Consider the following 23,842-nt stretch of genomic DNA (forward strand, 5'->3'; position numbering starts at 1 on the left):
CCTCTGTTCCTGTCCCTTCCCCCTTTCTTTCTTTCTTGCTCTTTTTCTTTCTCTCTTTTACCTTCCCTTCCTCTATTTCTTCTTTTCTTTCTCCTTCCCACCTTCTTCCCTCCCTCCCTCCCTTCACTCATTCCTCTCTTACTCTCCCCTTTCATAAGTTTCCTTGCTTCCTTCCTCTGTTCCTGTCCCTTCCCTCTTTCCTTCCTTCCTTCCCACCCTCCGTCCATTCATTCACCCATTCCTCTCTTGATCGCTTAAAGCCGGTCCCTGGTGCAAAAAGGGTTGGGGACCTCTGTCCTACAGGATTGGGTGGCAGAGAAGTTGAACATATGTAAATTTAAAAGTTTAAGAAAGTTTACAAGTTAAGTGAAAGAAACTTCATTATTCATTTATATGTACATGTACATTTCTTCATTAAAAACATGTCTTTCTGCATAATTTAGACTAACTTTGTGAGTTTTTTGAGGGCTGGAACCAATTAAAATTATTTACATTAATTCCTATGGGGAAAAGTCGTTCGAGATAAGAGCTGCTCGACTTAAGAGCCCAGGTCCGGAATGAATTAAACTCGTATCTCGAGGTACCACTGTACTACTTTCTCATCATGAGGAAATGACATCATTGTTTGCAAGAATGGAACTTTCTTATTAACATATTTGATAGACCATATGGCTTGGTTTTGATTGAAATTGCATAAATCCAACATCGTTTTGTTATGTTATGCCTTAGCATGCTAATAGCACCCATAAAATTTGCATTGTTTTTAGATTTTATACCATACTACCAAAATGATTAAATTGCATTATGTATGATTCAGTACATAACAGAAGTAAAACAATAATTATAAAAAATCCTGAGTAGGTGAATGTGAATCCCCATGCAGTTAAGTATTTGTGGAAGTACACCACACAAGTCTTGATGTTATCAACAATGTATCTTATTTGTTTTTAAGCACAAGAGAAGAGAAAAACATATTTTATTTATCAGACACTTGGAGTTTGAGACGTAGAAAAATAACCTGTGATATTCTCATATGCTGTATTAAAAGGATTAAAGTTAGAAATGCAATTCCAGCTCCCCCCTCCCCTTCAAGTTTTAGAGTGAAGACCATTCAGTAAGGCACCTTTGTGTCACTTAACAAATTATGGTTGCCAGGCTGGCTGGAGGCTGTAATCTAAAATGTGATATTAAAATGCCCAGTTCAGGATATTTTGAGATATTTTTTCCTTCTTTCTGATGGGGAAAAAAAGTATTGAGAATTGTCCGGTAAAATATATGAAAAGCTGCAACTGCAATTGTCAGACGTAGAAAATCATGAATTAAAATCCCCATTTTAACAGTGATATTCACCACAATCTGACTGTGAACAACCATGAGCAAGAAGATTGGCTATACAATTTTTTTTCTCCTAATAAACCACCCGTTGATTGTGGTTAGAGTTATGGATCTTTATTGTTCTTCTTAAAAACAAGCTTACACTTTTTCTGTTTTACTTTATTTGTTGTTATATTTTTCAAATACCTTGTGTTCTTCATCTCGATAATAAAGCAAATTATAAAATTACATTTACCAACTTTAAGATAATCTACTTTGTGTGGTATTTTAAGGATAAGTATTCCTTGAACCTCTTAGATGAAAAATTGATACACATCTAATGAAATGCTTCCAAGTTATTTGCTTACAGAGAATCATAATGCATATCATAAAGTACAAAGTATTAAGGACTACAACTATGGTTTCAGGCAGTTTCTCTCTCCGCTCTCCTCCCCCTGTGCCCCCCTCCCCACTGGTCCTCTCTCCCAGTTCCACCTCTGCCCATAAATTGGTGGGCATTGTAGATGCCATTCAGTATAGTTATACTACCAAGATTCTTCTATAATTTTAAGGTCAGTTTTACTTAATACATTTGCATTTCTCTTACTACTGACAAGGAATATTAAATAATGTTTCTCTAATTACTATAGCAACAAATCAATTATTTACAGCAAGATCAGAAAGAGATTGTCTTTATATACAAGAACATTATATTTACAACAATCAATTGCAAAATATGTACAAACAAGAGATGCTTTCATGATAATGACAGTATAAATTAAATAATAAATAGCATGTTATATTCTTAAGGCACAATACCTTCTTCCCAGACTGTACAGGACTTAAATGTTTCCCTATGCTTTTGTCTGATCACTGCAATAGCTATATTTCCCCTGTAGAACAGTTATCACGGTTAACAATACACACATCAAATGACTTATAAAAACAACTTTCTTTTTTTTACATCACAAATATCTGTTAAGATACAAGTTTCGTGTAAACAGTCTTTAATTTACCATTCATACTATAGTCACTTTTAAATAATACTCAAATAATTTCAAAATAATACAGGTGTTAGAGGTTTTCATGGGACAACCAGCAATGTGTGCCTTTTTAGTTCCTATTGGAGAAGTAAAATCAATGGGGATTTACTTCGTGAAGAAACCATTGCCAAAAATGTGAATGATTTCTCAATTTAAACATGATAAATAATTTGGCAGATATCCTATGCATATACCGAGAATTTATTTCTTAAATAACCAAGCATGGAAGTGTACTCCACTTCCATGTAGTTGACAAATAACTACTAATCAATTGAAAGGAGTCTTTCAGGAGCAAAAAATATAACCAGATTAAAGCAAACACAAATAGATTTTATCCAGTTAATTGTCCCTGCCAATGGAATCCCTTTGATAAGTATAAATAGGGATAGGGACAATTATTTCATCTGCAGTCTGTGTTAGGTCCTTAAAACCTCACTGTTAAAACAATATGGTTTCCTGGAATAACTTTTGATGAGTATAGGAGTTTGTTTGCAAACTATATTCTGCAGAAAGGGCCATTTATTTAGATCTTTACTTTAAAACTAAAAAAAAAAATCTGGGTCACCCAGAAAAAAATGGTATTATTCTTGCAGAGGAGAAACCTGCGTATCATTATCAAGTCTGCAATTTTTATATCAAAAGCCATTTCAAAGAGAACAGACTATATAGAACAGATTGGGTGTTGCAGAGATATGTTGTACCTCTCCTACTCTTTTTCCTGTACCTGTTTTATAATTTTTTGATACGGCTAGATGACTAATCAATAAAATGTGTTGATTGGGGTTAGTCCAGCAGATTTTATTTACAACTGAAATGTTAATGTTTTTTTTTTCAAATTTCACAGTATGTTATTAAAATACAATCTGTTACTTCCGAGATTGGCACATTGTAGGGTAAATACTTTTTCTTATATTCCACCAAGTTCTCTGAAATTTAATGGACCAATTCAAATGTTATGACTCACGTTTTAATGAAGTGCCAAGAAATATTACCTTGAGCAAAATACAAAACAATAAAATAGAAACTTTAAATTGCCAAATTGAAAGCTCTGGTGTATCATGACACTTTTTAATACTTCTTTCCTTCCTTAGGAAAAAAAACAGCTTCAAATAAACAATACTAGGTACTCCAAATACTATGTAAGGCAGATAAATAACACATAGTGTCGGTCTGATGCAGCTATACAGTTCATGAAGTTTGGGATTCAGGACTTCCATTATGTAGAAAGGAATTTAACTATGTGGGTCAACCAAAAAGAGGCCAAGATAGAAAATTATCCTTACTTATTAATATCTTGGGATACTATAGTGTTAATATAAGTTTAAAAGCTAATTTATTATTTTGAACTCAAATTATGACAGAACCCTGCAAATGTAGATACTGAAAGAGTGATGACTCTCCAACTTCAGCAGATTAAAAAGGGGGAGAAAGCCAGTTTATATCAAAAGACAAAGGTAAGCTGTTCAGGATAAGAACAATTTAGTCAAAAATTCCTGATTTTACATGATTTTAAAAAGAAACACATAGCAAGCACTATAATTCTGCTATGGTTAAAGTTTAGATATTCATGCCTTTTTACTGCATTTTTTCCCTAAAATTATATTGATTTTACTCCCTGAGCTGTTCAATGGGAAATGGAAGAAATTGCCATATGTTTATCGTCAACAATAAAGTGCTGTTTTCTACCTTGACTGTGACATGTTTTCATTAGAATCAAAAGAATTGAAAAGAAAAATACCAGGAGAATTAATGATTAATTAATTTCTGATGTATATGCGCTGAACAACAGTACTGTTATGGATCAGCACATTCTGCTATCTTGGAGCATTTCTGGGTCATTCCCATGTTTCTCCAGGAACTGATGTTTTAAACAATAATGTTAGCATCCATGAATATTAGATAGCAGAACTAGAAAAGAACAAGACAGATTTAGACAAGTAGTTATATGCATTGCTTGCACCAAAAAGACTCTCAGGAAAATGCATGATAAAAGAGTCGCTTCTGAATTTAAGTCCTATGGCAGTTATTACAAAGGCTATGCATTAACTGCATAGTTGGTGAATTAATTTGTAAAAGTTTCCTAAATAGATTTACAAATGCCCTTTTTTCACTCTCAACATCTAATTTTATAATTGTGCATGCTTGAAAAACAGATGCTTTCATACTCTTAATGCCTGTCACAATTCTTAAATCATAAAGTCTTTAGCATTGACTTTGGTAACTTAACTGTAACTTAGCATTGACTTTGGTAACTTAACTGTCCCTTAAAAGTTGTGGATACATAGGCTGTTTACCAATCTTTACTGACAGGAATCAACGAGGAAGCCAAGTAACACCTAGTCTAGCAAAGTGTGACTTGTAGAGTAGATTGCACTCTATGCCATATCAGAACAGTAGCACCATAAAAAGCTGGATGTGAGCTCTGAACACTGATACTATTTGGCTGTTCCACAGGGACAATCTCCCGAGCGTATGTGCCCCCTCAGCTTTCAATTGTGCAGAGATCAGGAGGAATGGTAGAAGCAGGCTCCAAAAACAGCGTTTAAGCTTCGGTGACAGGAATATTCTTGCTCAGTTCCTTGATCCCATGTAATATTCTCTTCATGTGACCCACTTTGGTCACCCCTAGATCCTGGGGGGAGGGATGACAAGGATAAGCTTAGGTCATGAAAAACTAGTTACCTGTAGAATACATATTAGTTGAATCTTCCCAAAAATGAGAAAAAAGCAAAAGCATTTCAGAAACCAGTGCTTGAGGAAACAAGATATATTACAGAATATAAGTAGACATTATTCAAAGGCAAAATTTATCAACCAGGTAAACTGCACAGGAACAAAACTAGGAATGCAAAAAACTTAATTGAAATAGCAATAGCAATCAAGCCACAGACACACAAAATATTTCATAAAATGAGTCAAGAAAACATGTAATTTCAATGCAAATGAAAGCTATACTTTTTTATAATTACCCATATCCCCCCCCCCCGATACTTCGATGTTCATAGGTATCATATCTTCCCAATGCTAAATAAATCTTAGCATATCATGCTTACTTAGTGTCAAACCTTACCCAGATAGTTAAAGTCAAAGTAGAACTACACGGACTCAACGAAGTATTTTAATGCTAATCCAGCGATAGATAACCTCATAAATTGCAAAATAAATTTCAATTTATAATGAGTTTATTAATGCAGTATTTCTTTGAATGATTTGAACGGCTTCTTCCTAGATTTCTTGCCTCCTGAGTTGAATTGCTATTCCTAAACTAATCTGTCTTTCTCCCAACCGTTCTCTTATTTGGATCTAGTTTTGATTTCCTGCTAGATTTGTAGCTTTACTGCCACAGCTTGACGGTAATAAGAAGCATAAATCTACAAGATAATTTTATGATGGTATTCATTGTCCACAAATGAATTCATCCAGAACTGATGTGACAGTCATACTGACAGTTGTACTTGCCTGAATCCTATTAGTGGGGTTGAATTCTGCATAGAAACAAAATTAATTTGTCTTGCACTAGCCTAAAACTATATTCTAGCTAGAATAGCATGCATTTCCTCATAGCAATAATTTAAAAATGGCTACTATTTAATAACAATATATACTTTATCAAGGAATTATACAGGAATAATATATCTCAGGCAACGGCAGTTGATTCTAGGAGATGCAGTAATGCTGAATTTCAGGTTTACTCTATTCCCTAAGGTTTGGTGTGGGAATTTTACCAAGAACCTCTTTTTTTCTAATCTAAAAACAAATAAATTACTCTGTCTAAAGCCACCTATGCAGACCAGCTCCAAGCACAGTCAGCAGTGGCTGCCATGCAAATGACAATGGCTATTTTGATGAGATTCTTTATCAAAGTACCTTGAGATCCCTCCGTTCCAGATGCAGGAGCTCAGAGCCCCGGACGTCATGCCGGATGAATATATCTTTATATTCACAAAGACTGAGATGTTCAAGCCAGGCTGCAACCTCCTCTGTTCCCCAGAGATGAACTGTCAGAGATGGAAAAGCAGGGACGTTGAGTACCCCAAAGCCCAGAGGAAAGGTAGTGAAAAAGATGATCAGCGGCAAAGACAAAGGAGCAACAAAGTGAAAAGCAAAACAGTACTAATATATATTAGGAAAATAGTTCACTGATTCCAAAATAAGGAAAAGCTAAATAGCTAGAGACACTGTCTTAAATGGAGGCTAGATACTTTCTGAGATCAAGGAAGTAAGTTATCAATAGCTTGCACTTCCAAATCAGGGACACAAGCTTTTACTCTAAAGCAAATACTAAGAGATTTGGATGTTTACAATGTTAACAAGTGTCTACTTATATCAACAACATTTATTCAGGAAAAAATTGATGCAAAATGAAGGGTTTATCTAAGTTTATTTTTGTAATCAAAACAGACTGACATTGACACAATTTAAAATTCCACCTTTTAAAATGTGTGTCCTAAATTTTAGCTCAAGCATATTTAGTTAATCCTGACATAATGAACTTCCTTTACTGTATGAAAATTCTACAAGCCTATGTTCCAGATCTTGTTATCCACATACTGTCTGAAGATGACTTTCTCCATATAATACATTTCTGTAATCAGTTCTTAAAGAGTTTAATCTCTGAGACTCATCCTTAGATAGCCCCTGACAGAGAAAACTATTGTTCAAATAGATGGGTTATAATAACCTCATGTCTGAAACTGGATTAAAGAATAAATTTATCAGATTCCTAAATTTCATTTAGATTTTTTTATTAACCAAGAAATAAAAGCCTGTAAAATCTTGGTAAAAGGCTTAGTTATAACACATCTTGGATTTAGACCCTTAAATCAGTTTAATAAAGGTTTAAATCAGTAAACTTTCTTTAATATACAGTAATGGCTCATGAATAGAGGAAACTTAAGAATTAATAGTCTTTCTGGTTCCTTATATCAAGGAAACAGATACAGTGGTACCTCTACCTAAGAACGCCTCCAGCTATGAACTTTTCTAAATAAGAACCACGTGTTCAAGATTTTTTTGCCTCTTCTCATTAACCATTTTCAACTTACAAACCTGAATCTCCGAAACTGTAACCGGAAAAGGCGGGGAGAAGCCTCCATGGGGCCTCTCTAGGAATCTTCTGGGAGGAAACAGGGCCTCCATGCCCTCCCTGTGGTTTCCCCAATTGTATGCATTATTTGCTTTTACATTGATTCCTATGGGAAAAATGGCTTCTTCTTACTTTTCTACTTAAGAACCCGGTCATGGAACGAATTAAGTTCGTAAGTAGAGGTACCACTGTATTGTGAACAAAGTCTTATTGCATGCATTTGTAACCAAGAAATCCCTTGCATCTGTCAAGAAAATCAACATATCTATATGGACAATATTTTTGTGGTTTAGGGAGAAAAAAATGTCAGGACAAAAACAGCTAGCTATCCAGCCTTTCTACTAGCCTCTAAATAAGAGAGAGGATAAGCGAATCTAAAAAGCTAAAGGGAAAAGAGAGAACACTGAAATGTCAGAAAACCAGTGGCAAAGTAAAGAATATCATTAGCTCCATAGAATGCTGAGAGATATAAGGCAACAAATCAACTAATACAATTTGGGGAAATATTACATTGATTACATTTTGACTTTGATTTGAAAAGGTTTTATTTTAATGTCATACTAACAATGAAAATTAAAGCTCGGGATGCATCAATGAAGATGCAGAATCCCGGGACAATAAGATATAAGACTTGATTAAAGCTTGGTAGAGAATCAATTAGAGAAAATCAATAACTAAATCTGGAAACATTAGCAGGGGAGATTTGGAGTTATGCAGGCTTGGGTTCAACAATCACTTCAGTTTTTAAAATTTCAAAACTTCCCATAAACTTCTCTGACCGCCTAAAAATGTCCAGTATTTCAAAGTCCTAAGTTCTATTTGCAGTGTATTCTTAGTTCCTGTACTTTATTCAGTCTAGTAGTATGATAAAACTACAAATACAGTACTCTGCTCCAGGAAAACAAAATGTGTGTTTTATATAAAGGAAAAGAAGACCTATAACAGAAATATTTAGCGAATCAGAAGAGAGACATTGTTTCTTGGGGAAATGACACATAAATGCATGGACACATTTGGCGATCTAGGGATGTGAAGAAAGGCAAAGAGGAAATGCAAAAGCAGATGGTACCCGGCAATCCCAAGCTACTGCTTGTCTCCTTATTCTTGTTGTTTTTATCCTTTTTAAATTTCACCAGACGAAATTTGCCACTTCGGCTGCGTTTAGAATAATCCAGCATTTGGTTCTATAGAAAAGAGAAACCACAATATTTTTGTAGACTTTCAATTTATATAGGGCATGTCCAGTGAAGGGCTACCAAATTTTTTACTACCACACTGTGGCATCGCTTAAGTAGGATGCGCTACGTTTTCTTTCATCTTTCAGTGCAAATTGGGTGTTCTGGGGTGGAAGTCCCACTATGTTCCACCCCGTCCAGGTAGCAGCCCACCCCTGGACATCTCCCACCCCAATGTTCATTCATTTTATCAGACTCTTCTGATAAAATGCAACACTATAATTATTTAATTAATGTTTCTATTACAATGATGGGATGTTTGGCCTAGGAAAGTAAGCCTACTTTTCTATCTACCTTTCTTTTTCTCATTCATTCATTCATTCATAAAATTTATTGGCTGCCCATCTTACCACAAAATAACTCTGGGCAGATTGCAGTCATAAAATATATCTACATGAAAACATAAATAAATGTAAACTGCAGATTAAGGACACATTATTATTATTATTATTATTATTATTATTATTATTATTATTATTATTATTATTATTTTTATTGGATTTGTATGCCACCCCTCTCTGTAGACTCAGGGCAGCTAACAACAATGCTAAAAACAGCATGTAACAATCCAATACTAAAACAACTAAAAACCCTTATTAAAAAAACATGGTTAGGGTGGGGGTGGAATGAGGGGATGTATAATCTGTTGTTACTCAATCAACTACTTCCATTGTTCTGTTCCCCCATTGGGGCCCTAAAACACTCCAAGAACACCATTTTTCAACAGGTTTCAACCCTAGATACTCCCTCTAACAAGTTACCTCTTCATCACTGGGCTCCATGAGCTGCCACAGCCATGGAATATCTGCTAGTTTCCTTATGTGAAAGTCCATATCTGTCAATGCAGCTTGGAGCTGTTCTTTCTGGGGAGGATCCAACTGCTATATCAGAAATGAAAATGTGAAGATATAGTTAAGAGCTATAATCTGAACTTGTCTAACCTGTAATGAACTACCACAAAGTACATTAATGCCATGTTTTTTTCTGTTTTATTGCTTAAATATTATTCTCCAATGTTCAGACAATATGGCATAGAAACAACATGGCAAACCCACCCACCCCCAAGTCATAAGAAAAGAAAAGCTGGTCTTTGTCCATAATAAATGGGGGGTGACAAAAGAAAAATACAGTGATACCTCTACCTAAGAACCCCTCTACTTACAAACTTTCCTAGATAAGAACCGGGTGTTCAAGATTTTTTTTGCCTCTTCTCAAGAACCATTTTCTACTTACAAACCTGAGCCTCCGAAACTGTAACAGGAAAAGGCAGGGAGAAGCCTCCATGGGGCCTCTCTAGGAATCACCTAGGAGGAAGCAGGGCCGGAAAAGGTTGGGGAGAAGCCTCTGTGGGGCCTCTCTAGCAATCTCCTGGGAGGAAACAGGATCAGAAAAGGCGAGGAGAAGCCTCCATGGGGCCTCTCTAGGAATCTCCTGGGAAGAAACAAGGCCTCCACCCTCCCTGTGGTTTCCCCAATTGCACACATTATTTGCTTTTACATTAATTCCTATGGGAAAAATTACTTCTTCTTACAAACTTTTCTACTTAAGAACCTGGTCACGGAAAGAATTAAGTTTGTAAGTAGAGGTACCATTGTATACCAAATCCGGCTTACCCCAACCATTCAATACAATGCTTCATATCTTCCTACCCTTATAAATCATCATTGCTTTCTCCACAGCAATACTATGCTCTATACATTACCTTTTGCTCTTTAAAATTTTAATATGGACAAATAACAATGTTCTGCACACATCCTACTTCAGACAATGGTACCTTGCCATTAAACAAATCTTAATAATTATTGTCCAAGAATACAGAAATCCCTTTGCTCTTTGCTTTGCATCTATTTTGCATCTACTAATTACCATATTTTTTTGGAATATAAGACTTGCTTTTTTAGCCCCTCCAAAGAGGGTAAAAACATGGGTGTTTCTTATACACTGCATACAGCACCACTCAGCCACCCTCACCCTTCTACCTCCTTGCAACAAACAGCACAAAGCCTGATTAGCAAAAGCCACTGCCTCCTAACCCTCAGCTGATTGATTGAAGCTGCAGGCAAGCCCATGTGCTAAAATGAAAGTGAAACTAAGGTTGCATGGAGGCAAATTGCTGGCAAGGAGAGGCAAGGCGCAGAATTTTATTTTCCTGTGCTAATCAGACTGTTCTGAAACTGGCTGTTTGTGGTTTGCTGCAAGAAGGTAAGTCGATAACTATAAATACCTATAGAATGTTCACATTATTAGACATATTTTTTAAAGACTATTTCATTATTGTTCTAGACCAGTGTTTCCCAACCTTTTTTGAGCCGCGGTACATTATTCATATTTTCAAAATCCTGGGGAACATTGAAACGGGGGGGGGGGGGGGGCGCGGGCTAAAGAAAAGTTTGGACAAAAAAACCCTCTCTCTTCCTCCCTTTTGCTCTATTTCTCCCTCTTTCTCTCTTTTCCTTCCTTCCCTTCTTTCTCTCTCTCCATCCCTCTTTCTTTCTTCCTCTCTTTTTTGCTCTCTTTCTCTCTCCCTCCTTCCCTTCCTCTATGTCTTTCTCTCTCCCTTGCTCTCTTTCTCTCCCTTGCTCTCTTTCTCTCTCTTGCTATCTTTCTTGCTTTTTTCTCTCTTTCTTGCTCTCTCTCTCTCTCTTTCACTGTCTCTTGCTATATGTCTCTTTCTTTCTCTTTGCCTCTCTTGCTATCTCTTTCTTTCTCTCTGTCTCTCTTGCTATATGTCTCTTTCTTTCTCTTTGCCTCTCTTGCTATCTCTTTCTTTCTCTCTCTTTCTCTCTCTCTGTCTCTCTTGCTATGTCTCTCTTTCTTTCTCTTTCTCTCTCCCTCTCTGCCTCTCTTGCTAAGTCTCTCTTTCTCTCTTGCTATGTCTCTCTTTCTTTTTCTCTCTCTCTGCCTCTCTTGCTATGTCTCTTTCTCTCTCTCTTTCTCTATCTCTCTTTCTCTGCCTCTCTTGCTGTCTCTCTTTCTCACTCTCTGCCTCTCTTATATGTCTCTCTTTCTTTCTTTCTCTCTCTCTCTCTCAGCTGACTGCAAGCGGGAGCCCTGACGGCGGCAGCTGGATGTGCTGCTGGACGCCGTGTATGCCAGGCCCGCAGCGCCAGCATGTACGGTGTTCAGCAGCACGTCCAACCGCCACTGTCAGGGCTCCCGCTTGCAGTCAGCTGAGAGAGAGAGAGCTCCCTCTCGCCGCCGCCTGGAGCTCCCTCTCGCCGCGCCATCTCCCCGTGACTGCCTGCGGCCGCTGCAGCCACCCCCCCCCCTCGCCGGGCCCCAAAGGACACTTGCCGCCGACACCAGGGAAGCTCCAGCTGGGCGGGGCGCTGCCGGTGCCTCCGACCTGGGACTCCCACTCGCAGCTGCCCCCCCGGCTACTGCCTGATGCCGCGGTTTCTGGCGCTCTCCTGCTGGGCCCCAAAGAAGGAAGGCGGAAAAAGGCGCGAAGAATGAAGCTCTCCTTCTTCCTGCCTTCCTTCTTTGGGGCCCAGCAGGAGAGCGCCGAAAACCGCGGCATCGAGCAGGAGCCGGGGGACAGCTGCGAGCGGGAGCTCCAGGTCGGCACCGGCACCACCCCGCTGGAGCTTCCCTAGGAGCTTCGCGGCACACCTGGACGTGTCTCGCGGCACACTAGTGTGCCGCAGCACACCGGTTGGGAAACGCTGTTCTAGACAACTTAACAAAATGCTTGGTCTGGAGAGGCCCAGTGCTATTGTATATTATTTTAAATAGTAGAGAATAACTATACTTCTAGAAAGCCACATCAATTTTAACAGGATCTGTAAAAATACAATCTGAAATGTAGCAGTGGTCCTGTTTATTATTAAGATAAGGCAACTGAGTTAAACCCTGACTTAGTCATGTTTGGAGTAGATCAATTTCTTTATCTATATCTATATCTTATTGGAGACGTTAGTGTGACTACATTTAAGAAAACTTGCTGGCATTAATATACCATAATGTACATTTCTCCCATTCTTTGCTATTTTTACGGATCAGTTACACATGCACAGGGATACACAACAAACAGTGTATATCATCTGTGCTGTTTGCTTGGAGGCAAATTCCTGGGAAATAGAGGCAGACTTGTTTTTTCCTTGTTTTCCTCCCCCAAAACTAAGGCGCATCTTATACTCCAGTGTGTCTTATACTCTGAAAAATATGGCAACTAATTTCATTAAATTCAAAAGGCCAGCATTATGAGCTTTGTAATAAGTTAGACCTTATATTATTTAACTTTGATTTTAGAAGAGGACTCCACTAATGCAGAATTTATAATGAATCTATGAAAATTAATATTAAATGATCCTTCTCTTCAGCTGAGTTCCCTTTTCTGAATTCACTTAACAGGTTTGAATATGTATTCTGAGAAAAAAATTAGTAACATTTTGTTTAGAAATTTAAAAAAATCTAAAAGCTAAAGAAGTGTAGTATAAAGAACAGCTCAATCACCTTTTTTAAAGCCTCTGCCCAATTATAAACAAATCCTATGTTTACAAGTGGTACGTGATCTTATGCTAGAAATACTGTCTGTAGTTCCTGTCCCATTGTTTCCTTCCAGTCTGTTGGCAGGGTTTGTGCTTGATTTTCAATTGTGAACAATTCCTGGAATTATGTGGCAAGTGCAAACATTTCAATGAAAGAGGCCAAAAGTTACCTAAAAGTGATTTTTTGTGGAATACAGAATTTATAAACGGAAACGAGAAGAAGAGCAAGGGAGCGGATAAAGGACAGATCAGACAGGTACTCATTCACACACCTTTTAACCATTAACTTTATGAAGAATGAACAGCCGATGTCAGAATAATGAACCTAGTATTTATAGAGAGGAGCGTGATAAGTGTCCAGTGTTAAAGGCCAGTCGTGTAGTTCAATAATGAAGCACATTATTCTTAGTGAGATAAATAACACAATCAAACATAAATATTTCATGCTATTTATTTCTTACCAGGGCCATTTTTCCAGCCAGAAGTAGTTCTGTTTCGTTGTGCAAGGCTTTCACATTATTTACCATTTCTACTACAAGGTTGCAATTCAAGCCCTGTTGAAAGATTGTATGTATAAGAACTTGATGCTACAAACACAACAGGCCATATAAGACAGTCCAAATGCATTGGAAATTACAAAGTAATACCTCTGTAGTCTTGGATTTTGCATACACTCTGTCCATAGATTTGGAGCTAGCATTGACAGCATGAGCAAGTTCTTGTTCCATATCCTGGAATGCCTGGGCTATTTCTCGAATGCTGTAGGAAATAGCAAGAGAATAGATGAAATGCCAAAAAACCCACCCTTTCTAAGATGTCTAATTCTGGTACTATCTTCTCTACTGGTGACAGGAAAGGCCCTCACCTGTGAATCAGAGTTCCAGCTGCTCTGCAAAACTGATTAATGAGAGTTGATTCTTCCTCAGATATAATCTCAGGATGCAGCGTGAAAGAGGGAGGTCTGGGCAGCTCACACTTTTGTTTGTCTTCCCAAGACTTTAGGGTATTCTCAAAAGCCTAGGGGGAGAGGAAAAGGACAAGAGGCCATTTGATTCTTAGAAGAAAATATATTTGTGTACGTGTATGTGTACAGAGAGAGAGACAAAGAGACACACACACACACACAGAGAGAGTTTTTTCCTTATAAAATTTATATAATAAAAATTACATCCAAATCTTTGGGTATGTTTGGAGATTAAGATGGAGTTAGTTTTATTTTGCTGAAAAAATAAGAGAATGATAGGACATCTGAATGAGCAACCAATTATTACTTAATGAGCTTGTGTGTGTGTGTGTGTGTGTGTGTGTGTGTAGGGGAAATCCCACTTCATCAAATGCATGAATTATAGTCCCTAAATTACAGAATACAGTGATCCCTCGATTTTCGCAGGGGATGCGTTCCCAGACTGCCCGCGAAAGTCAAATTTCCACGAAGTAGAGATGCGGAAGTAAAAACACAATTTTTTGCTATGGACAGCCAAAAACTACCCCCGCGCACCCTTTTCCAAGGCCACGCAAGGAGCGGGCCTTGAAGTTGGGGGTGGGGAGCAACGACAGTGCGGCAAAGATTGTTTTGAATGTTGGCCGCCCCCGCCCGCCCGATCCGTCCCTCTCACCGGCTTTCTTGGGGCATGGGTCCTCCTGCAGCAGCGCTGGTGGCTACGGCTTCTCATTCGGCCGCTAGCCGCTCTGAGCGCTTTGAGAATGCCTGCCCCTCCCCTCTCGCAGTCCCTTAGCTGAGAGCGCTTTCGTCCCAGCTGTCAGCGAGGGGGCTGCAGGAGAGGCGGGGCAGGTGTTCTCACAGAGAGAGAGCAACAGACAGAGCGAGATAGAAAGGAGAGGGAGAGAGAGAGAGAGCAAGAGGGGGGAGAGTGGAAGGTAGAGAGAGAGAGAGAAATGATAGAAAAAAGGGGAGAAAAAAAGAGAAATGAGAAAATGATTGAAGCAGAGAATGACAAGAAAGAGAGAGAAAGAGAGAGAGAAGTGACTCTTGGTGATGACGTATGACATCATCGGGTGGGAAAAACCGTGGTATAGAAAAAAAACCGCAGAGTATTTTTTAATTAATATTTTTTGAAAAACCGTGGTATAGCCGTTTCGCGAAGTTTGAACCCGCGAAAATCGAGGGATCACTGTATATGTGTTTTAGAAAATGCAAACAGTGAAGTAAGATGTAGCTCAGAATTGGTGGCAATCGCCTTAACAGTGGTTATTTAGAAAACCGCTACTATTGATGGTATAAATTTCTTGGCACTGGATAAGGAAATTCACTACGTGAAATGGAATATCTAATATGTTTTCTTGTTAGGTGGGTTCTCTTACTCTGTCTCTGGTTAACGTTTGTGCCCTATTTTTATGAACAATCCAAATATATCCTGGGGGCTGAATCCAAGCCTCTCCATCAACTTGCACAGGGACTCCCTCGTCTCCCAGGATTGCAATCTTCACAGTTCGGCACTAAAAAAACAAAATCTACTGTTAATTACATTCTAAAATTGTAAAAGCAACTTATAAAACAATATCTACTTTATGCTACCCCAAATATATTTTGTATGTCCAATATAAATAAAATATTTTCCCCAAAATGTTATTACTGCTCATAGTAACTGTAGGAATTTCTAGGATATAACTAAAATAAAGCATTACAGTGGTACCTCTGTTTTCGACCACAATTCGTTCCAGAAGTGTGGTCAAGAACCGATTTCGTCGAGTACCGAATTAATTTATCCCATAGGAAATAATGGAAATGTATTTAATTGGTTCCCAGCCCCTGTTGACTCGCTGGGAACCAATTAATCTATTTTCTTTATTTCCTATGGGATAAAAATCTGAGGAGCTCTACCGCTCCAAGCTGTAGGAAGGGTGGGGGGTGGCTGCAATACCGGCAGGTTCGGGGGGTTCCTTTCCTCAGTGCTTCGTCTTGTTATCTGTAGGCAGCTGCACCAACTTTCTCCTTCCCGGCGGCAGCGACGGCGGCTTCCCTTCGAGGAGCAGCAGCGCCGGGAACGTCACATAATGAAGGGAACCCTCTGGAACGGCGGCAACTGCTGAGATAGCTCTGGTGGCTTCGCTTCATCACGTGACGTTCCCGGCACTGCTGCTCCTCGAAGGGAAGCCGCCGCCGCCACTGGGAAGGAGAAAATTGGTGCAGCTGCCTGCAGGTAACAAGACGAAGCACTGAGGAAAGGAACCCCCCGAAGCTGTTGGTATTGCAGCCGCCCCCACCCTTCCTGCAGCTTGGAACGGTTAGACTAAAGAGACTGGGAGGCTGTTAAACGGGTGGCCAGAATGGGCGTGTCCGATTCCGACTCCCATTCTGTCTCACCCCGTCCATTCAGATCTTGTGGCAGCTGCTTTGCCAAGTTGCCCTGGGACTCATTGGACTCAGTCCCCACCCCATGTTGCAGAGAGGGGGTGTAACATGCAGGAGGCATAGACATCGGCCATTTCGGATAATAAACAAAATTTTCTGTGGCTGTTCGGTTTCCAAATTTTTGTTCGGATACCAAAGCAAATTTTTGCCGAAAATTTTGTTCGGTATCTGTAATGTACGAAAACCAAGGCGTTCGAGAACCGAGGTACCACTGTATTTAGAAACCAACCTACATTGAAATTGGTTGATTACTATCTTTACTAATCCCTGAATCTTTAATATAGAACTGTCAGGTATAACTTTTATATACTGCACTACTCAATTTTCTATCGTTCTCTAAAATGAAATAATTTTATGGATAAAAATAAGCCTAGTAAACACCTGGGCTATCCGATGATGCTGAAGATTAATTACACGAGAAACAGCCATCTGCATACTCCCAAATACTGCAACCACTTCTAAGATCTTATCATCAAAAGAAGGAGCTGTAAATGTCTACAGTAACAAAGAGAATTAAACAAATTAGAATTGCTTCAACTATAATGGATTCCTTTTGCTCCCAAACATGGCAAACAATGAAGCAAAGTTGTACTTTAGAAAGCATACGTGTATTGTAATTCTACAGAAAATGGAAGGAAATAATATATTCTTCATTCTTAAAGTAAAATAAAAAATGGCAAATGCAAAAGAAACAGATTTTATTTTTCATATCACCACTGGTGACTGCATCTTACTGCTAGTCAAAAAAATTATTAAACCATAGAAAAAAGATTATTCTTATGAGTTCAAAAAATTATGAAAAGATGGAATTGAATGAAAAAGTGCTTTGTTTCAGCATTTGTTTTCCAAAAAATGTCAAAAAAGATGAAAAGGTGAGAAATACTTACATCATCTTCTTTAGTTCCTCCCCAGAAGTTTGTGCCTCCTGCATAGCTGGGGATGTTGAGGACAGCAATTCCTTGAAGGCTGGGCAAAGGGATTGGACGCCCATCACACTATACGATATAAAGCCAATTTTATGTAAAGTTTTAACCACAGTTCCATAGACTTGATTAACCACCTTTAAAATGCTAGAAAATGTAGGCAACTGCTCAGAATTAATTTGGGAAAGCAATTTTCTCATTTCTACACATTCCACATGCCATCATTGCTGATGAAAGGAAAATTAGAATTAGAATTTTTAAAGAAATATCTTAGTATTTCTTGCCAATGAGCTGGTCCCTATGTATATATTAGCATTTGCTTAAACAAGAACCTGAAATTTACCTCTTTCCTCAACTTTCTTTCAAAATAAAATAATGACGGGAAATTCATTGCAATCTTCCTTAAAAATTCTAAAGTCATTTCTAAATAACTTCAATTATGGATACATGAAAATGAATTAAAGATCTAGTACATTTTTAATAACGGTGAATGGGTCCATCAATTTTAACAGGATGATTTCATTAACATAATTTTGCATTAAAATATATAAATGATTTGTATTGCTCAGCAAATTCAGCAATTCGGTATTTGTATCAATAAGCATCAGTGAAATAGAGCAAAAAGTTAGATGGTGCAGAATATTCAAAGAGCACTTCACATATTGTCCAAAGGCATTTTCTCAGAGTGCTGAGGCAGCTGAGCCCTCCAGTAGTTTTAGGCTGGTGGTTTTGGGATCTTTCTCAGATTGTTTCAATTTATCTGTTCATGTACTCCCAGCGACCAGTTAGGTCCCACAGAGTGGGCCTTCTCCGGGTCCTGTCAACTAAACAATGTTGCTTGGCAGGACCCAGTGGAAGAGCCTTCTCTGTGGCAGCCCCGGCCCTCTGAAACCAACTCCCCCCCAGAGATTAGAATTGCCCCCACCCTCCTTGCCTTTCGTAAGCTGCTTAAAACCCACCTCTGCCGCCAGGCATGGGGGAATTGAGATACTCTTTGCCCCTAGGCCTTTACAATTTTATGCATGGTATATCTGTATGTATGTTTGGTTTTTATAATAATGGGTTTTTAACTGTTTTTAGTATTGGATTATTATTATATGCTGTTTTATTACTGTTGTTAGCCGCCCCGAGTCTGCGGAGAGGGGCGGCATACAAATCCAATAAATAATAATAATAATAATAATAATAATAATAATAATAATAATAATAATAATAATAATAGTACAGTTATTCTGTTTAACCAGCAGTCTCAGTGGAAGTGTTGTCCATGCAGCCTGGGAAGTCCTCTAAAACAGCTATGTTGAGCTTTGTAAAGAATATGGCTGTTTCAAGAAAGGTACTCCATTCACACAGACATGTTTTGCAAAATCTTAATAGTTAACAGAAAACTATTTGTAATTTTTAGGCACTCAAGCATGTTTAAAAGATATTTTATAACAAGGAAATCACAAACCATAGCACACAATCAAAACGTTCATCTGTTTACTTCAAATAATTGTTCAAAAGCCTAGGACTATTTTAAATGCATTACCTCCAACAAAACTTTCTGCTCTAAGTTTTTGTAAGTTCTGTGTAGCAGCTCCTTTGTCCCAAGAACTCCATACCACATCATATTTTTTGTACGACTTCTGATAAAAGTAAAATTAAAATTATCAAAATTATCACTAAAAATGTCACCAATACTTATACAACAATAAGTGTTAAAGGAAGTATAGATTTATATTTGCAATTAATAGAGAACAAGTTTAAAACAATCTAAAATAGATTGCAGTACCTGCATTTCTCCGGATGTTCATCACGCTTGTTGTTAAAATCCAAAGAAATTTTTGCATCCAAGCCAATTCCAAAGTAATTATTCATGACACATTTCTCTATGTAGCAATCACTGCAATTATATCATAAACAAATTGTTTTCATGTGATGGAATAGTGTAGCATCCTCTCTATTTTCTATCCATTTGCAGCACTGTATTTATTTATTTCTTATACACGGAATGCAGCCCCACCCAGCCACCCCCACCCTTTGGTCTCTGCCTCCCAGAAATTTACCTCCTTGCAGCAAACAGCACAGAGCCTGATTAGTACAAGCCACTAATTATCTGCATCCTGACTCTCAGCTGATTGATTGAAGCTGTAGGCAGGCTGGCCAAATACTAAAATGAAAGTGAAACGAAAGCTGCAAGGAAGCAAATTGCTGGGAGGGAGAGGCAAGGCAGAATTCTATTTTCTTGTGCTAATCAGACTATGCTGCAACTGGCTGTTTATTGTTTGCTGCAAGGGGGTGAGTCAATAACTATAAATGCGTATAGAAAGTGCAAATTATTAGACTTATTTTTAAAAGACTTTATTATTATTATTATTCTAGACAATTTAACAAAATGAAAAAGCTTTTTTAAAAAAATGCTTGATCTGAAGAGCCCCAGTGCTATTGTATCTTCTTTTAAATAGCGAAGAATAACTATACTTCCAGAAAACCACATCAATTTTAACAGGATCTGTACAATTATAATCTGAAATATAACAGTGTCCTGTTTAATATTAAGATAAGGCAGCTGAGTTAAACTCTGACTTAGTCATGTTTGGAGTACATCTATTTAAATAATTGGAAGGAGTTAGTGTGACTACATTTAAGAAAACTTGCTGGCATTAATATACTGCCATAATGTACATTTCTCCAATTCCTTGCTATTTCTATGGGTCAGGCAGACATGCAGAAATACACAGCAAATAATGCTGGTTGCTTCGAAGCAAATTACTGGGAGGCAGAGGCAGATTGTTTTTTCTTTGTTTTCCTCCTCCAAAACTAAGGTGTGTCTTATACTCTGGTGCGTCTTATAATCCAAAAAATACGGTACAATACTTACATACTTACATTCTACCAAATTCATTGTTACAGTAACTCTAGGTGGCATCCTACACACACACACACACACACACACACACACACACAAACACACACACACGAATATGACTTCCATTGAATAAAGAAGCAACAGAACCAAAAACTAAGTAGTAGCTGAATGATCAACAATATATGAATTTGTTCTTGGAGATATCAAACATGTTTGGCCAAGAATTAAACGATAAAAAGAAATATAGTGAACAATGTAGAATAGACTACATCCTCTAGCTTAACTCCGGCTCCTAATTTCTTTTGCTTACCCTTTCCTATTCTTTTTCTGAACTCAGTGTGCTCAACCTAAATGTTGTAATGGCTATGTATCTATCTATGCACATAATTTAAAGATATTTTCAGTCGTCAGCACTCCAGCTAGTAACAAATATTAAATATATAACAGTCTTATTTTAACTTATATAGAGAGTAAAAAGAATATCTATTTTCTTTATTCCTACATAACACTCACAGATTTTCTGGCTCAGGGTTAAATGGATCAGCGTTGATCAACAACCGGCTGATGACAGAACCTCCTGGTAGAGAGCCAGATGTCCCAGCACGGATATCTGCCAATAGAATGCAGAAGTTACAGGAAACACTATACAAGTTAAAAAGTGTAACAGAACAAAGCAGATTTACAAATTATGTTTAGCTGCAAAATCAACAAGCTATTACTTCTAAGTATGAAACATCATCTCACGCTTCTACTATTCTTGAAAGGTAAGAAACAGAACTTGATTTTTTAATTTTTTTAAAAAGTAAGTTTAGTACTAGTCCTACACAGAAAGAGATTCAATCACATTTTCAATACATATAAAGAGATTACAACACTTTTTCCTGTATTTTCCCTGTATCATCCAATGGAAAGCTGTGAATGATTTCCATATATATTTGAAAGCAAAGTTTGTTTCACCATTTGAAAACTGTCCTAATTTAAAATATAGCACAATATGGTATTAATTGTACCTGTATTTAACAAGGATGATTTTTTAACATGCAAAACAACTATAATGGCTGATTCATTTTCTGGAACTAAGGTGATTAAGGTTATTTGATTTATGTGATCACCACTGATTGTCTGAAACAATGTGAAATACAGTGGAAAAATATTCATTCATATAATCATGCAATCCTATTTTGATTAGATGGAAAGAGTGCTATTGAACTTACGGGGGTAGATGATCTTTGCATTCAACATTGGCAAGCTGTCCCGGTTTCCTGCTTGTGGAGGAAGAGAGGCAGAGCTTCCTACCGATATACTTCCTTTATTTATCAGTCTTTCACAAGGAGACTTGATTACTGAAAAACAGAAAAAAACTTTAGAAACTACAGCATACTATCAATCTCTGCTGCAGTGCTGTCCCTGCTCCTTGAGAGACTAGTTCACTATGAATCCTCACCAGATATTTTTTTCTTTTTAAGTAAACAGCAAAAAGATAATTAGAACTTTGATTTTGGAGAGTTCCAAAAAATCCAAAAGGGTTTGAAATAAGATTTTGAAATCAATGATAATAATCCTTCCTATGCTATCATTTTAAATTCTTTAAAAAGACCTGCAATAGTAATAACACTTAGATTTATATACCACTTCAAAGTGCTTTATAGTAATCTCTAAGCAGTTTAGAGTCAGCATATTGCCCCCAACTATCTGGGTCCACACTTTACGACCTTGGAAGGATAGAAGACTGAGTCAACTTTGACCTGGTGAGAATCAAACTGCTGAACTCAAGCAGTTGGCAGTCAGCAGAATTAGCCTGCAATACTGCATTGTAACTACTGCACCACAAGGGCTCTTAAGATGGTAATGTGAAGGTTGAACACTAGAGCTAACCAGAAAGAATTAAATATTGCAACTGAAGGAGAAGTATACTTAAATTTGACTTAAGTAGAACAGAACAAAATGCTTTAACATTGGGTACCTCTTGATTTAAAACCATTTGTTTAACAACACGTGAAATTATGAGGGCCACACTTGGATGAACTTTGGAAGAGCTTTGCCCAAGACTTCTCGTATATTCAGAGGCTAGCCTACACTTCTCCTAACAAAGAGGTTGGCAATATCCAAGAAAACGTCTTTCAGCTCTTCGAGATTGACTTTAAAAGCACCGAGAAGCCGAGAGCAAAAGTAGTTGGGACTTGGAGGCAGACACCACGCCTCTGAGGAAAACAGGAGGGACTGGCTGGTCTCCTCTCAGTCACGTGACATCCAAGCACCACCACTAAGCCATGCCCACCAAGCAAACCACGCCCACAGAACCAGCAGCCCTCCCCCCAAAAACTGAAACTCACCACTGGCTTTCATGCCCTGTAAAGTATCCTTGGCCATTGAAAAATGTTGCAGCACTACATCCCAGCAGTCACTTTTGCGTTCTGACAGATTGGTAATCTGTTTATGCTTATGTTTCCAAGTGACCTGTGATCATGTGATTGCCATTTGCAATATTCTCTGCTAGCTTCCCCACATAATTAATTAGGAAGTCAACAGGGAAGCTTGCAAGCTGCTGCTGCCTACTGTAGAATTGTGAGTCCTTCCTGGTAGGGAATTTTAGCTATGTATGGAGCTGAAATCACATCTCCAGCTCCAGGAAACCCTTCAAGAGTGACTATCTGAGGGAAGGAGAACTCCTCTGGCAGTCTGCAGAAACAGAGCTCAGATCCTGAAGATCTAATCTCCATTCCTTTAGAAGAGTTCCCTTTTCTGTAGCTTTTTTGTTCTATTAAAACAAAAAAAAAACTGTTAAGAGTTAAACTTATATAATCATTTAGTTGACTATCCAACAGAGATCATAGAGCACTTGGGGGAAAAACTTTTGAAAAATGCCAAGTAGGTTCTGGAAAGTTACCTGTAAAGAAACTGGAGATACATAACCTAGTCTACAGAAGAGGTTTACCTTTCCGATGGCTTCTCCCTTTTGGGAATCCATAGTTGCTAATGTGTAAAGACTGTAAATTGATTTTGTTCTCATTCCTTAGATCCTTTCCTTCTTCAGGGGTGGAAAAGCCCAGAAGAAAGCTCGTCTGCTCTTGGGTTTGAGCATTCTGTTCATCAACAGCTGCAAAGTAAAACAGAAACAGTCAGGTTTCTTTGCTCATGATGTACTGATGGAACTAGCCAAGCGAAATTTTTATCAAGATAGTAATTCAAGTTAGCTTTATTGGATGGAAGAATGCTCAAATTTAATTAACTTGCTTTTATCACTTGCTTTTAACAATATTCCCTAAAAAGAAGATCAGGTTATTATTTTTTTGTAAATATGCAATGCAGTGTAATCTTTTTGTGAAAGTTATAGTATGGTGGATTTGGACATATTACCAGCAGCAACAACTATAAGTAAGGCTGAAATATTTCAACCCTATTCTATACAAAATATCTACATCAGTTGGGAAGGTAGTTCCCTCAAGAAAGAGAGGAGATAATAGGACATAGCAGTGGCACTAGAAGTAGCCTTTTAGTGATGGAAGGGGAAAATATAATATTTTATA

The 23,842-nt window shown here is 37.9% G+C and overlaps 1 protein-coding gene across 4 annotated transcripts in view; it reads right to left on the reverse strand.

The window, feature by feature from the left end:
• Window positions 1-1,427: 1,427 nt before the first annotated feature.
• Window positions 1,428-23,842, reverse strand: part of DGKD (diacylglycerol kinase delta) — a 79,832-nt gene continuing 57,417 nt past the window's right edge. For 3 of the 4 annotated variants that reach the window (XM_070753036.1, XM_070753037.1, XM_070753039.1), the window contains exons 16-30: window positions 23,251-23,412; window positions 21,530-21,658; window positions 20,829-20,925; window positions 19,239-19,349; window positions 18,996-19,092; window positions 17,429-17,536; window positions 16,923-17,036; window positions 15,491-15,625; window positions 14,034-14,185; window positions 13,816-13,927; window positions 13,630-13,722; window positions 9,440-9,559; window positions 8,513-8,627; window positions 6,225-6,355; window positions 1,428-4,989 (exon numbers count right to left, since the gene is read on the reverse strand). In XM_070753036.1, the coding sequence (XP_070609137.1) occupies window positions 4,900-4,989; window positions 6,225-6,355; window positions 8,513-8,627; window positions 9,440-9,559; window positions 13,630-13,722; window positions 13,816-13,927; window positions 14,034-14,185; window positions 15,491-15,625; window positions 16,923-17,036; window positions 17,429-17,536; window positions 18,996-19,092; window positions 19,239-19,349; window positions 20,829-20,925; window positions 21,530-21,658; window positions 23,251-23,412 (1,766 nt within the window). In that variant the 3' untranslated portion in view covers window positions 1,428-4,899. The remainder of the gene's footprint in view (window positions 4,990-6,224; window positions 6,356-8,512; window positions 8,628-9,439; window positions 9,560-13,629; window positions 13,723-13,815; window positions 13,928-14,033; window positions 14,186-15,490; window positions 15,626-16,922; window positions 17,037-17,428; window positions 17,537-18,995; window positions 19,093-19,238; window positions 19,350-20,828; window positions 20,926-21,529; window positions 21,659-23,250; window positions 23,413-23,842) is intronic. The other variant, XM_070753038.1, reaches the window with a different exon arrangement.

The sequence above is a fragment of the Erythrolamprus reginae genome, chromosome 5 (genome assembly GCF_031021105.1).
Source record: "Erythrolamprus reginae isolate rEryReg1 chromosome 5, rEryReg1.hap1, whole genome shotgun sequence".
Taxonomy (NCBI): domain Eukaryota; kingdom Metazoa; phylum Chordata; class Lepidosauria; order Squamata; family Dipsadidae; genus Erythrolamprus; species Erythrolamprus reginae.